Source organism: Microcebus murinus, chromosome X, assembly GCF_040939455.1.
Source record: "Microcebus murinus isolate Inina chromosome X, M.murinus_Inina_mat1.0, whole genome shotgun sequence".
Classification (NCBI taxonomy): Eukaryota; Metazoa; Chordata; class Mammalia; order Primates; family Cheirogaleidae; genus Microcebus; species Microcebus murinus.
This window is the reverse complement of record NC_134136.1, coordinates 7,057,325-7,071,931: the sequence shown is the minus strand read 5'-3', so window position 1 is coordinate 7,071,931 and position 14,607 is coordinate 7,057,325. Positions and strand designations below refer to the sequence as shown.

The window sequence follows — 14,607 nt, the reverse complement described above, 5'->3', positions numbered from 1 at the left end:
GGCGGGAGGATCTTTCAAGGTCGGGAGTTCGAAACCAGCCTGAGCTAGAGTGAGACTTTGTCTCTACTAAAAATAGAAAGAAATTAATTGGCCAACTAAAACTATATAGAAAAAATTAGCCGGGCATGTTGGCTCATGCCTATATTCCCAGCCACTCGAGAGGCTGAGTCAGGAGGATCGCTTGAGCCAAGGAGTCTGAGGTTGCTGTGAGCTAGGCTGACGCCACAGCACTTTAGGCTGGGCAACCTGGGCAACCGAGTGAGACTCTGTCTCAAAAAAAAAAAAAAGAAAGACTAAGTCTTTTAAACTCTGTATTTCCCCTACTCAGTGCTCAGTTAAGACTTCACTAATTAATTTACTAATTCACTAATTAGAATAAGAAAGGGAGTGACTGACTAGTGAGAAATGGCTTTGTGCCGGGCGTGGTGGCTCACGCCTGTAATCCTAGCACTTTGGGAGGCCGAGGCGGGCGGATTGCTCAAGGTCAGGAGTTCAAAACCAGCCTGAGCGAGACCCCGTCTCTACCAAAAATAGAAATAAATTAATTGACCAACTAAAAATATATATACAAAAAATTAGCCGGGCATGGTGGTGCATGCCTGTAGTCCCAGCTACTTGGGAGGCTGAGGCAGTAGGATCGCTGAGCCCCGGAGATTGAGGTTGCTGTGAGCCAGGCTGACGCCAGGGCACTCACTCTAGCCTGGGCAACAAAGTGAGACTCTGTCTCAAAAAAAAAAAAGAAAAAAAAAAAAAAAAGAAATGGCTTTGTAATGCACATTGAGGCCGTCTTAGAAAAGAATGTATCCACTAAGGACAAAGTATTCACTCTAGTTAGCTCTTCTGAAGAAAAATAAAAACTACAACGGGGTCAAATTTTTCCCTCAAAAAAATAAACTGGGCCGGGCGCGGTGGCTCACGCCTGTAATCCTAGCTCTCTGGGAGGCCGAGGCGGGCGGATTGTTCCAGGTCAGGAGTTCAAAACCAGCCTGAGCAAGAGCGAGACCCCGTCTCTACTATAAATACAAAGAAATTAATTGGCCAACTAATATATATAGAAAAAATTAGCCGGGCATGGTGGCACATGCCTGTAGTCCCAGCTACTCGGGAGGCTGAGGCAGGAGGATTGCTTGAGCCAGGAGTTTGAGGTTGCTGTGAGCTAGGCTGACGCCAGGGCACTCACTCTAGCCTGGGCAACAAAGCGAGACTCTGTCTCAAAATAAAATAAAAAAATAAACTAAACCATACTAGATAGAGCCTAGTTTCTTCAGCCTCAGTTTCCTTAACTGTAAAAACAAAGGGCTTGGATTCTGATCTCTAAATGCCCTTCAACTGAATCATTCTGTATTTAGACTTGGGCTGAGGAAGTGGGGGTATGAATGGTTCATTTTTTTGTTACCCATGCCAGCATTCCCTCCCATCCCGGGGCCTGGAAACAGCCTCACTTAACTTTGGATTGGCTCAAATTCAGAGGAGTCAGCTTTCACTGGAGAAAAAATTTTTCCTTCCAACTTAGACATCAGTCAGAGAACATGGTTGCCTTTACAGAAGAAAACTGATCAATATTGCTTGGATCGCCTGCCAGCTGCAAGTAAGGGAAGTGGGATTGGGTACAGGAGGTGAAAGTGAATAAGTGACACTTAAGGAAAAAAGTAGTAGTAACAGCAGCTCTGGGAGATCTTTGACCCTTACCCTTCTTCTTTGCTCTGCAGCCATGTGGCCCATATTCACCTCAGCCATGTCCTAGTTTCCCAGCAACTTTCTCCTAGTGCCTATTAGAGAATATCCCTTCCTGGGTAGCCTGCTCTGTAGGAGCATCAAGGTGCATGAGGGTAGCCAGGTAGGAAAGACAGGGAAGGATTACCTGGGGAGTATATCTGTTTTGGGGAGGGCAGTGGAATCCTGGAGCCATATCTCCTCACAAGGGCAAGTGTCCCAGTGGCTGGGTACTTAATTAGCCATGATGAATGACCACTGAGGATATTTATCCAGCCCGCTGGGTGTTTTTGCTGCTGCTGCCTGTCCTCCTTAACAGCTGACTTGTCCCGGGCCCACAGTGCGCATGTGTGGAATGTGCGCCACTCTCCAATGACCCTCCAATGGTCTGAGGGACAGTGAACTGGCCCTCTGTTTAAAAAGTTTGAGGACCCCTGGGTTAAGGCAAAGGAATCTCACTGAGAGATACTGCCAGTTGGGTTGAAGGGGTTAGTAAGGTCCCAGGGCCTATAGGTAGGCTATTAGTGTAGGAAACACGGAGAGATGGGGGCTTTGGGCTCAAAGGGAGACTTAGATATTTGAGTCTGGTCCAAGAGGCAGTATCTTTGAAAGATGGAATAGTGGTCTCTCCCCTGTCCCAAATTCACTGAACAGGCGGCTTAGCTGCCTGGCAGAAAGAGAACTGCAATTCAGCATGCTGTCTACCCACCTAGAACTCCCTTCCCAAGGAAGGGAGATGTGTGGCTTTCCCTATTGCTTCTAGTACCTTCCTCCCTCTCCTTATTCTTTCTCCTGGGGCTTAGCTAATAAAATTTTAGGAAAACAATCATACTCCAAAACTTGTATGTCCTGGAAATTAATAAAGGCTAATTCGAAGTAAAAAAAAAAAAAAAAAAAAAAAGCCAATCCTTTACCCCAAGCAACTGTCCTTCCTTTAAGGGCTCCTGCAGAGGGAAGTCAAAAAGAGGAGAGGGTAGCATAAGTGTTGTCTTCACCTTGTTATATAGCTCTGGTGGTCCGTCACCCACCATTTCATTGGAGAATATGAGCCCAATAATGTTGAGTGCAACACCTGACTCTCCTTACCCTCACTCTCTTCAAAAAATAGGAAACAGATCCTTCGTGGATAAACAAAAACTCCCTTTAGTGTCTTCTCCACACCCTCCATCCTGGAATTCCTCCAATTTATTTCCCTTCTTTTTTCCAGTTTTTGTCTCTGCCCTTCAGATTGAACCAAAGCATCAAAAGAGGTGACCCATCCAATCCTGAACATTCTAAGGGAGGAGCAATTTCCCCAGATCTCCATGGGCCTCTCTCCCTCATAAAATCCACCCAATGGTGTGACGTTATGGGGGAAACCTTCTGAGAGAGTGAGGATGGGGTTAGGCAAACCATCACACAGGCAACTGGTACAATAGCCAAGACTTCCTAACAACTAAGAGGTAGGCCTACATGGGAAATGACACAACTGGCCGTGACATCTGTGAGTCAGTGGATGTTGAGCTCTGTCAGTACAGAGCTTCAAACTGCTATTTTACTACAAAAAGTTTTCCTCCATGCGCGAAGGTTTTGGGGAACTGAAATTTTGTCTGAATTGCACAAAAGTACAGTTTTTCAGTCAGATAGGGCTGTATAAAAAAAGATATAGAATATGTGTATATATTCATTGGGTGTATTTCTATCTGTTGTGCGTGAATATGTATCTAATGTGTGTACATGTGTGTAGAGTATGTATAGCATATGCGGTTTTGAGAGAAAAAATTTAAACTAAGTTGTACATAGTATTGCTTTCCTGGGACTCTAGGAGTGATGCCAATCATTATTCCAAAAAGTAATTAAATAGGCCCCAATAATTATTTTTCTCAGGTTTTCTAGTTTGGTACCTTGGTAAGCTGGCAAAAGATCTGCTGGCACTGCCAAAAGATAAGACAGGTATTGTAGAAGCCTCAGGGGCAAAGTCTACTGGTAGGCTCTCTACTCTCTACAGCCAGGCTCAGCTAACTCTCTCCCTTATGAAGACTTCTTCTCTTGAACTCTGGCTCTGATCTGATCACAGCACCAAGATCCATTGAATTTTCTGTGACAGATTCACGGGGAGGTGAATTATCTTAAGACCATTCTGAGAAGTGTATCCCAAGCCTTACATCCCAGAAGATAGCCAGGTATCCAATCCTGAGACTAAACCAAAGTCAGGGTGTTGGTGGCATTGGTAGGAAGGGAGAAGTCAGTCTTCAAAAAAATTAGAAAGCAGGTTAAGCTGAATCCTTGCATCCCTCTTTGCCTGAGCGAGGCATCCGTCTCAGGCACGCTGTCCAACTCCACCCCACCCCAACTTCCTTACCAGACATCTGAAACCTTACCCATTTCCTAACTATTAATAGATTATGGACTCTTTTCCCACTTAGGCAGCTAAGCTGTTTCAGTACTGACAACTCTTAGAAATTGTGTGTCTAGCTCCCTCAATATTTATCTAGAAAATGAGTTCCATAACTGGGAAGTGATTTGCCCAAGGTGTCACACAACAAGTTGTAGAACTGGATATGTCTCCTGATTCCTTTTTTTTGTGTGAGACAGAGTCTCACTCTGTTGCCCAGGGTAGAGTGAGTGCCATAGCGTCGCCTAGCTTACAGCAACCTCAAACTCTTGGGTTCAAGCAATCCTCCTGCCTTAGCCTCCTGAGTAGCTGGGACTACAGGCATATGCCACCATGCCCAGCTACTTTTTTCTATATATATATTTTTAGTTGGTCAATTAATTTCTTTCTGTTTTCAGTAGAGACAGGGTCTCGCTCTTGCTCAGGCTGGTTTTGAACTCCTGACCTTGAGCGATCCTCTTGCCTCAGCCTCCCAGAGTGCTAGGATTATAGGCGTGAGCCACTGCGGCCAGCCAAGGAGCACTTATTTCTTTCTGCATGATATTATATTAATAGTTAATTTTGTTGACTGCTTTCCCAGCTGGGCTGTGAGCAATTTGAGGTCCTAGTATGTAAGACACTTGAGGTTCCAGTATGCTCACTGCCATGCACCGAGTTTCTATTCTGTTATCTCAAATTTACTGCTGCTGAATTAAGAGATAAGCTTCTGAGATCCAGCCATGAATGCCTTTCATGGGAGCTAAGGAGCTTGGACTTTCTTTTGTAACCATGCTTGGAAATGGCTTCTCTTCGTAGAGGCTCTTATTACCTTCTCCTCTTTGTCAGCTCCTAACCTCCAGAGCCCTCCTCATTCATCAGTGATCTGAATTAAAGTAATAAGGGTAGTACTAGGAGGCAGAAGGTGACCACGATTGCAATTATTAACCTCCTACCTGGTGCCTCTCTCCTTCCAATCAGTCCATCTTAACAGAACTGCCAGATTGTTCACCCTAAAGCACTAAAATGTGCTGATAAAAAACTCATCAATAATTTTCCAGTGCCTCCAGAACAAAGTACAACACTTATTTATGATAAAAATCTTCAGAAAATGAGGAATAGAGAACTTCCTGAACGTGGTAGAACATCTATCAAAACCCTACAGATAATACTATACTTAATGACGAAGACTTCTCCGTAAGAGTGGGAAAAATAAAAAGATTCCTGGTCTTACTACTCTTATTCAGCATAGAACTTGAAGTTCAAGCCACTGTAATTGGGCCAGAAAAAGAAATAAAAGGGACCTCTATAGGAGACAAATAAATGAAAAGTGTCCCCTTTTATGGATGAGATGAATGTTTATGTAGAAAATCCCAAGGAATCTATGAAAATCTTATAGAGATGTGGTTATATAAAGTCACTATATGTGACCAACAGGAAACTCCAAATTCTGGAGTTCTAGGAGGTGTGAGACAGGAGCACCATTAACAAGGACAGAAGCTTATAAAGAATATCAAATTCCATACTGACTACCTTTGTGATGTTGTATACTATTCTGATGCACATTTCCCTATATATATAGTGGGGGTTAAAATTTTTTTGTGATAAACATAACATAAAATTTATCATTTTGTATACTACAACATACACAAATCAATAATGTGATATATCACATCAAAAGAATGAAGGATAAAAATTATATATTTATCTCAATAGATGCAAAAAAAGCATTTGATAAAATTCAACATTGCTTTATGATAAAACTCTCCACAAATTAGGTATATAAGGAATATACCTCAACATGATAAAGACCATATATGACAAACCCACAGCTAACATCATACTGAATGGGGAAAAGTTGAAAGCCTTTTTTCTAAGAACTGGAACAAGATAAGTGTAAGGCTGGTGGCGAGCCCCCTCCTTTCCTTAGGTAAGAAAAGAAAAGGCTCATGAGACCAGACCCGCCAAGAACCTGCCAAGGACGACTGACCTGCTGAGAACTACCACACCTCATAAGAGAGTTTTGGCTCCTGGATTCCACAAATACTTCCAGCCCCTCCTATTTCTCAATGACCACCAAAGGTCACCCCAGCTCTTCCCGCCAAAAGTCCCTAGGCCACCCCAAATGGTATAAAAGGCTGCACCCCCTTCAAACGGAGGCAACGTCTGGGGCCCCCCTCTTTTGGGGCCCCAGAACCTCCTCCAGGAGGACTAAATACAGCCACGTGGTTTGGCCCCACTCTTTGTCTGTCTTTTCTTTTCACCACCTCCAAAAAACCTTACAATAAGGATGCCCACTTTCACCACCTTTATTCAACATAGTACTGAAAGGCCTAGCCAGAGCAATCAGGCAAGAGAAAAAAACAAAGGGAATCCACATTGGAAAAGAGAAAGGCAAAATGTCTCTCTTTGCAAATGACATGATTCCATATATGGAAAAACCTAAAGAGTGAATCAAAAAAGTCTTAGAAGCCAGGCCTGGTGGCTCACGCCTGTAATCCTAGCACTCTGGGAGGCTGAGGTGGGCAGATCACTCAAGGTCAGGAGTTCGAAACCAGCCTGAGCAAGAGTGAGACCCGCATCTCTACTATAAATAGAAAGAAATTAATTGGCAAACTAATATATATGGAAAAAATTAGCTGGGCATGGTGGCGCATGCCTGTAGTCCCAGCTACTCGGGAGGCTGAGGCAGGAGGATTGCTTAGGCCCGGGAGTTTGAGATTACTGTGAGCTAGACTGATGCCACGGTACTGTAGCCCGAACAACAGAGTGAGACTCTGTCTCAAAAAAAAAAAAAAAGTCTTAGAACTGATAAAAAATTTCAGAACCCCAAAAGAGCCCAAATAGCTAAAGCAATCTTGCGCAAAAGGAACAAATTCGGAGGTGTCATATTACCATACTTCAAACTATACTACAAGGCTCTCATGACCAAAACAGCATGATATTGGTATAAAAATAGAGACATAGACCAATGGAAGAAAATAGAGAAACCAGATATAAAACCGTCCATCTACAGCCAAGTGATACTTCACAAAGCAGACAACAATAAACACTGGTGAAAAAAGAAGCCTTCTTCAATAAATTGTGCTGGCAAAATTGGATAGCCACATGCAGATGAATGAAGCTATCCATGTAACAAAAACATTTGTACTCTCTTAATACTTTGAAATACAAAAATTTAGTAAAGTTGATGATTAACATACAAAAATTATTAGTATTTATATACATCAATAACAAACTAGCTGAAAAAGAAATCAAGAAAGCAATCCCATTTACAATAGCTAAAACAATAATAAAATGTCTAGGAATAAACTTAACCAATGAGGTGAAAGATCTCTATAATGAAAACTATCAAACCCTGATGGAAGAAAGTAAAGAGAACATACACACACACAATGGAACATCTCATGTTCATGGATTGGAAGATTAAATTGTTAAAACGATTGAACTACAGGCCAGGCATGGTGGCTCACGCCTGTAATCCTAGCACTCTGGAAGGCGAGGTGGGAGGATCACTGAAGGTCAGGAGTTCAAGACCAGCCTGAGCAAGAGCAAGACCCGTCTCTACTATAAATAGAAGAAATTACTTGGACAGCTAAAAATATATAGAAAAAATTAGCCGGGCAAGGTGGTGCATGTCTGTAGTCCCAGCTACTCAGGAGGCTGAGGCAGGAGGATCGCCTGAGCCCAGAAGTTTGAGGTTGCTGTGAGCTAGGCTGACACCACAGCAATCACTGTAGCCTGGGCAACAAAGGGAGACTCTGTCTCAAAAAAAAAAAAAAAAAAAAAAAAAAGCTCTCTTTCCGTGCTTAGCGCAGCCATGGCCCGAGGTCCCAAGAAGCATCTGAAGCGTGTAGCAGCTCCAAAGCATTGGATGCTGGATAAGCTGACCGGTGGTGTGTTTGCTCCTCGTCCATCCACCGGTCCCCACAAGCTGAGAGAGTGTCTCCCACTCATCATTTTCCTAAGAAACAGGCTTAAGCATGCCCTGACAGGAGATGAAGTGAAGAAGATCTGCATGCAGCGCTTCATTAAAATCGATGGCAAGGTCCGAACTGATATAACCTACCCTGCTGGATTTATGGATGTCATCAGCATTGACAAGACTGGAGAGAATTTCCGTCTGATTTATGGCACCAAGGGTCGCTTTGCTGTTCATCGTATCACACCTGAGGAGGCCAAGTACAAGTTGTGCAAAGTGAGAAAAATCTTTGTGGGCACAAAAGGAATCCCTCACCTGGTGACTCATGATGCTCGCACCATCCGCTATCCTGATCCACTCATCAAAGTGAATGACACCATTCAGATTGATTTGGAGACTGGCAAGATTACTGATTTCATCAAGTTTGACACTGGTAACCTGTGTATGGTGACTGGAGGCGCTAACCTGGGAAGAATTGGTGTGATCACCAACAGAGAAAGACATCCCGGGTCTTTTGATGTGGTTCACGTGAAAGATGCCAACGGCAACAGCTTTGCCACTCGCCTCTCCAACATTTTCGTTATTGGCAAAGGCAACAAACCATGGATTTCTCTTCCTCGAGGAAAAGGTATCCGCCTCACCATTGCTGAAGAGAGGGATAAGAGACTGGCAGCCAAACAGAGCAGTGGGTTCAATGGTCTCCATGTAACACAATAACATGTTAAAAAGTTATTTGTACTTAATTAAAGATATTACAGTGTGAAAAAAAAAAAGATTGTACTACAAAAGCAACCTACAGATTCAATGCAATTCCTATCAAAATACCAATTAAATTTTTCACAGATAAAGAAAAAACAATTTTAAAATTCATATGAAACCACAAAGATCCTGAATCCCCAAAGCAATACTGAGCAAAAAAAAAAAAAAAAAAAAAAACAAAGCAAAACAAAATAAAATAAAATAAAAAAGCAAAAAGCAAAAGCAAAACAAAAACCCAAAGTTGGGAGCATCATATTACCTGACTTCAGAATACACTACAAAGCTGTAACAACCAAAATGGCATGGTGTTGGCATAAAAACCCACACCGACCAACAGAACAGAATAAGGAACCCAGAAATTTATCCATGTTTTTATAGACAACTGAATTTTGACAAAAGCGCCAATAACATACCTTAGGGAAAAGACATACTGTTTAATCAATGTTGCTGAAGGGAAACTGGATCCTCATATGCAGAATAATGAAACTGTATTCCTACTGTTAGGTAAATAGCTAGGATCTCTAGCTCTTCTATTGAAAAGGGTGCCCTGCTTTGGTGTTGCCTCAAGCAATTGCCCCACCTGGGAAGAAGGATAATGGCCCTGCACTCCATTTTGGTGTGCCTCTCAATCCTATCCTGAGCAACTACTACATCTGGCGAAGGAGGGAACATTTTACCAATCCTGGATATCATCGAGGGATAATAGGATTTGAAAACTGACCCAGTGTAACCTAATGGCAAATGTAATATTATTAGCTAAAATCTACATTGTCGCTCATTCCCCCCTCCCCTGTAGGGTTTTTAGAGAAGGAGCTTTCATACACAGATATAACCTTGAGAACACCTGTTTATCACTTGGTAATGTCCTACACCTCCCAAAAGCCCTTCCCTGTAACAGGCTGATAAAAGGAAACAACTTGAAAATTCCCAGAGAGAATCAGTCAGTAAGTCTGTCTGTCTCTCTCCACTCGTGAAGACAGACATGTTTCATTTTATAACAAAAAGCCACTGGTATGAAACTGTTTCCTGCTGTGGTCACTGTGTCACACCAGCCCTCCTTGTGATTGTTTTCCCAAGCAAGGACCCAAAGAACTAAATAACAATGTACCAAGAGGCTGGACCTGACACTTTAGTGTGTCTGGATTTCTTTGGACAAGAGCACACCAAGAACTGAGAGCAGACTGCCACCCTGACACTATCTCTCGCTATATACAAATATCAGCACAAAATAAATCATACACTTAAACATAAGACCCAAAACTATAAAACTACTAGAAGAAAAGAAAAAAAATATATATATATATATAAAAAAACAAACAAACAAACAAAAAAAAAACTACTAGAAGAAAACATATTGGACATGCTTCAGGACATTGGTCTAGGCAAGGAATTTATGCGTAAGACTACAAAAGCATAGGCAACACAAAGAAAAATAGATAAATACGACTATATTAGACTAAAGAGCTTTTGCATAGAAAATGAAGCAATCAACAGAGTAAAGAGAAAACCTGTAGAATGGAAGAAAATATTTGTAAATGATCCATTGACTATGGTTTGAATATGTGTCCCCTCCAAAAGTCATGTTGAAATTTAATCTCCAATGTGGCAGTATTGACAGGTGAGATCTTTAAGAAGTGATTGGGTCATGAGAGCCCTGCCCTCATGAAGGGATTAATCCATTCATAAATTAATGGATTAAGAGGTTAATGGATTAATGGGTTATTGTGGGCAGAGAACTTGTGGCTTTATAAGAGGGAGAGAAACCTTAGCTAGCAGGTTAGCATGCTCAGCAACCTCAACATATTGTACCCTGCACCACCTCAGGACTTCATTGTGAGTGCCCACTAGCAAGAGGGCTCTCACCTTATGTAGCTTCTCAACCTTGGACTTCTCAGCTGCTAGAACTATAAGGAATAAATTCCTTTTCTTTATAAATTACCCAGTCTCAGGTGTTCTGTTATAAGCAACAGAAAACAGATTAAGACATTATTCAATAAGGGACTAATACCCAGAATATACAAGGAGCTTAACTCCACAGCATGTGTTCTCTTAGCCTGTAAGGTCTATAAGGTCTCTGCCGAAATATCTCCTGTTAGGCTTATTGAAACACCCTTATTTATATGCTTCTTTTCTCTTGCTGCTTTCAGAATCCTGTCTTGGTCTTTGATTTTTGACAGTTTCATTATAATATGTTTAGCTGTAGTCCTATTTGGATTGCATCTGATTGGAAACTTCTGACCTTCCTGTACAAGGACATTTATATCTTTCCAAATTTGGAGTTTTTTCTGTAATTATTTCCTTAAATAAGCTTTCTATCATTTTGTCCTTTTCTCCTTCATGAATTTCTATAACGGAAATATTGACTCTTTGGATGCTGTACCATAAATATTAGGCTTTCTTCATTTCTTTTCATTATTTTTTCCTCCTCTAGCTGTATATTTTAAAATAATAATTCTTTGAGTTCTTCTGTTTGATCAGTTTTGCTTTAATGCTTCCTATTGCATTTTTCATTTAATTAAAAATTTTTTTTCAGCTCAAGAATATCTGTTAGATTTTTTAAACTGATTTCTCCACCTAGGTAGAGATCTAGAAGAGTTATTTCTAGATATTTCCTAGAAATACATTTCCTCTATAATTCTTATGGTTTTGTGCCTTACATTTAAGTCTTTATCCGTCTTGAATTAATTTTTGTGAGTGGCAAGAGATGGGGGTCCTGTTTTGCATGTGGCTATCCAATTTTCCCAGCACAATTTATTGAATAGGGCTTCATTTCCCTAGCATGTGTTGTCTGCGTCAAAGATCAGTCGGCTGTAGGTAGATGGTTTTATATCTGGGTTCCCTATGCTGTTCCATTGGTCTGTGTCTCTATTGTTTTTTTTTTAACAATACCATATTGTTTTAGTTACTATAGCCTTATAGAATAGTTTGAAGTCTGGTAATGTGATGACTCCAGATTTGTTCTTTTAGTTTAAGATTGCTTTGGCTATTCAGGCTCTTTTCTGGTCCCAAATAAAGTGTAGACTTAATTTTTCTAGATCTGTGAAAAATATTCAATTTCCTCTAATTTTAAGACCACCCTGCATGGGAGTCTGATACAGGGAAGTGCTATTTGAAGAGAATGGTTTTTTTCTTTGTTAGAGTTTCAATTTAATTAATTAATTAATTAAGAGGAAATTGAGTACTATTCTGTCACCCTTTTTTCTAATACTGAACTTGTATGAATCAGACTTTACCCCTTTCATATCAGATCCCAGTTCTGCTTGGTATAAGACTTTGGCTCCATGCTCAGAAGGGAAGCTGTTGCCGGGCGTGGTGGCTCACGCCTGTAATCCTAGCACTTTGGGAGGCCGAGGCGGGCGGATCGCTCAAGGTCAGGAGTTCGAAACCAGCCTGAGCGAGACCCCGTCTCTACCAAAAATAGAAATAAATTAATTGACCAACTAAAAATATATATACAAAAAATTAGCCGGGCATGGTGGTGCATGCCTGTAGTCCCAGCTACTCAGGAGGCTGAGGCAGTAGGATCGCTGAGCCCCGGAGATTGAGGTTGCTGTGAGCCAGGCTGACGCCACGGCACTCACTCTAGCCTGGGCAACAAAGTGAGACTCTGTCTCAAAAAAAAAAAAAAAGAAGGGAAGCTGTTAAAGAAAAAAAAAAGACTGGCTCCTTTCTTGCATTCTGGTTTAGTGCTTCTTTGATAATTTTATGCTGCCATCTGGTGGCTAGATCAGAAAGTGCATGACTTTTTTCTTTTTTGTTGGTCTTTGTTTAGCAGAGTAGAGGACACACAGATTAACAAAGTGACAAACCTAGAGTTAGAATAATCTGAATCTCTGATTTCTTCTTGTTGTGTGCCATGCCTTTAGGAGCCCAAAGTAAAGTATGCTTACACAGCTAGGGCACAGAAAATATGCATCTAACATTCCCATTTGGGTCCAACTCTGACTAGCTAATTGAATTTAAGTAAGTCACTTTTCCTTCTAGTGTCTCAGTTTCCACACCTATGATCCTAACGGGTTTATAAAACGGAGCCAACCAGTAGTGAACGTAAAGATAAGGTCTGGAAGGGGAGGAAGTGAAGTGGAAGATTGAGGCCTGGTTTGGGAGGGGAGTAAATAAAGCCTGAAGATGATAAATGGCAGCAGGGCTGCTCCAGGGCACACAGTACCCTAGGCAAATATTTTTGGAGAGTCCCTTTCTATATAGACAGTTTGATTAAAAGTATACTAAGGCTAGGTGCGGTGGCTCAGCTGTAATCCTAGCACTCTGGGAGGTTGAGACAGGAGGATCGCTCAAGGTCAGCAGTTCGAGACAAGCCTGAGCAAGAGCAAGACCCCATCTCTACTATAAATAGAAAGAAATTAGCCAGACAACCAAAAATAGAAAAAAATAGCAGGGCATGGTGGCGCATGCCTGTAGTCCCAGCTACTCGGGAGGCTGAGGCAGGAGGATGGCTTGAGCCCAGGAGTTTGAGGTTGCTGTTAGTTAGGCTGACACCACAGCACTCTAGCCCGGGCAACAGAGTGAGACTGTGTCTCAAAAAAAAAAAAGTGTTTTAAAAAATCCTGGGCCCATGTGAAGTATAGTGATTTATCAATGAAGATTTAGAATAGTGGATGGAGAAGAGGCACTTACATATTTGCTTATTCAACAGTTCATGTGAAAATTCTTCATAATGTCCTTGCAGAATCCCTTCCTTTTCTGGTCCAGAAATCATCCATTTGTGTTAGTGATTGTCAAATTCACCATTTCTGTTTAATCTCATGCAATGGCTCTTTGGAACCTGTTTGTATTGAAACAATGTAGATTTCTTCTGCAGTTTGTTTAGCCTAAGGGTCAACAGTAGACCATGGTAGCCCATAGCTCTGAACATGCCGTGTTCAAAGTGTCACCCCAAATCGTCATGTCAGCACCATTTTGGGTACTTAATCTAATGAGTTCCGTGAAGAAAAAATACAATGACAGCCAATGAGAGTGATCTGCTAGCCTGGCCTACCACCTTGAACCAGGGCCTGTGGCCACAGAAACGCAGGGCAAGGATATGGCTAATGAACACACAGCCCATCGATGGTTCCAGAAGTTCTGTTCTGGTGATTTCAATCTTGACCATGAGCCACGTCAGCGACCTGAAACCAAGATGGAGAACAATGAGCTGAAAGCTGCAGTGGAAGTGTATTCATCTCAACCTACACATAAATTATCAGCAAAGTTTGCCAAGCTCGATGGATGAATTCCACATGAATTAAACAAGTGTCAAGAGAAATTGTGATACAAAGGCAAACCATTTCTACACCGAATTGGGATGTGTGATGATAAATGGATTTGTTTTGATAATCCCGAGTGTTGGATAAAGATGAAGTGATGAAACACGGTCCAAAACCCATTATTCATCAAGAAAGGTAATGGTGCCTCTTTGGTAGTCCGGCACTGGTATCATCCACTACAGTTTCAAAAAGCCTGGTCAATTGAATATGGCGGATGTCCACTACAACCTATTGGATGAAATGATGAGCATGCTTGTGATTAAGCAGCCAAGATTGGTCAATAGAGATAGGCCAATCCTCTTGTAAGACAACCCTCAACCACCTGCTCAAACTACAGAAGGTAGACTTGGAAACTCGTCATACGCCATATTGGTTAGAACTTGCCGCCAACTGACTACTTCAACACTTTGGACCACTTGTAAGGAAAAATGTTCAATTTTCATCGGGCTGCAGAAAACCCCTTTTTGCAATTTCATTGTCCATGGTTGAGGCACATACTTTGACTAATCGTACTTTTTGTTGTGCGAGTTATAATGAACTATACTTTTGATTCAATGTCAGACATGCCGTATCTCACCACTTCATTACGGCACTAACGG

The 14,607-nt window shown here is 41.6% G+C and overlaps 1 protein-coding gene and 1 long non-coding RNA gene across 2 annotated transcripts in view; both read left to right on the top strand.

Annotated features, from left to right (window-relative positions):
- LOC105864086 (uncharacterized) overlaps positions 1-14,607 on the top strand; it is a 42,987-nt gene that overhangs the window by 2,168 nt on the left and 26,212 nt on the right. The gene's annotated exons all lie outside the window — the stretch shown is intronic.
- Positions 7,861-8,735, top strand: LOC109730253 (small ribosomal subunit protein eS4, X isoform-like). The gene has a single exon (XM_075999579.1). It carries the CDS (start codon positions 7,884-7,886, stop codon positions 8,700-8,702), a length of 819 nt encoding a protein of 272 aa, XP_075855694.1. The 5' UTR covers positions 7,861-7,883; the 3' UTR covers positions 8,703-8,735.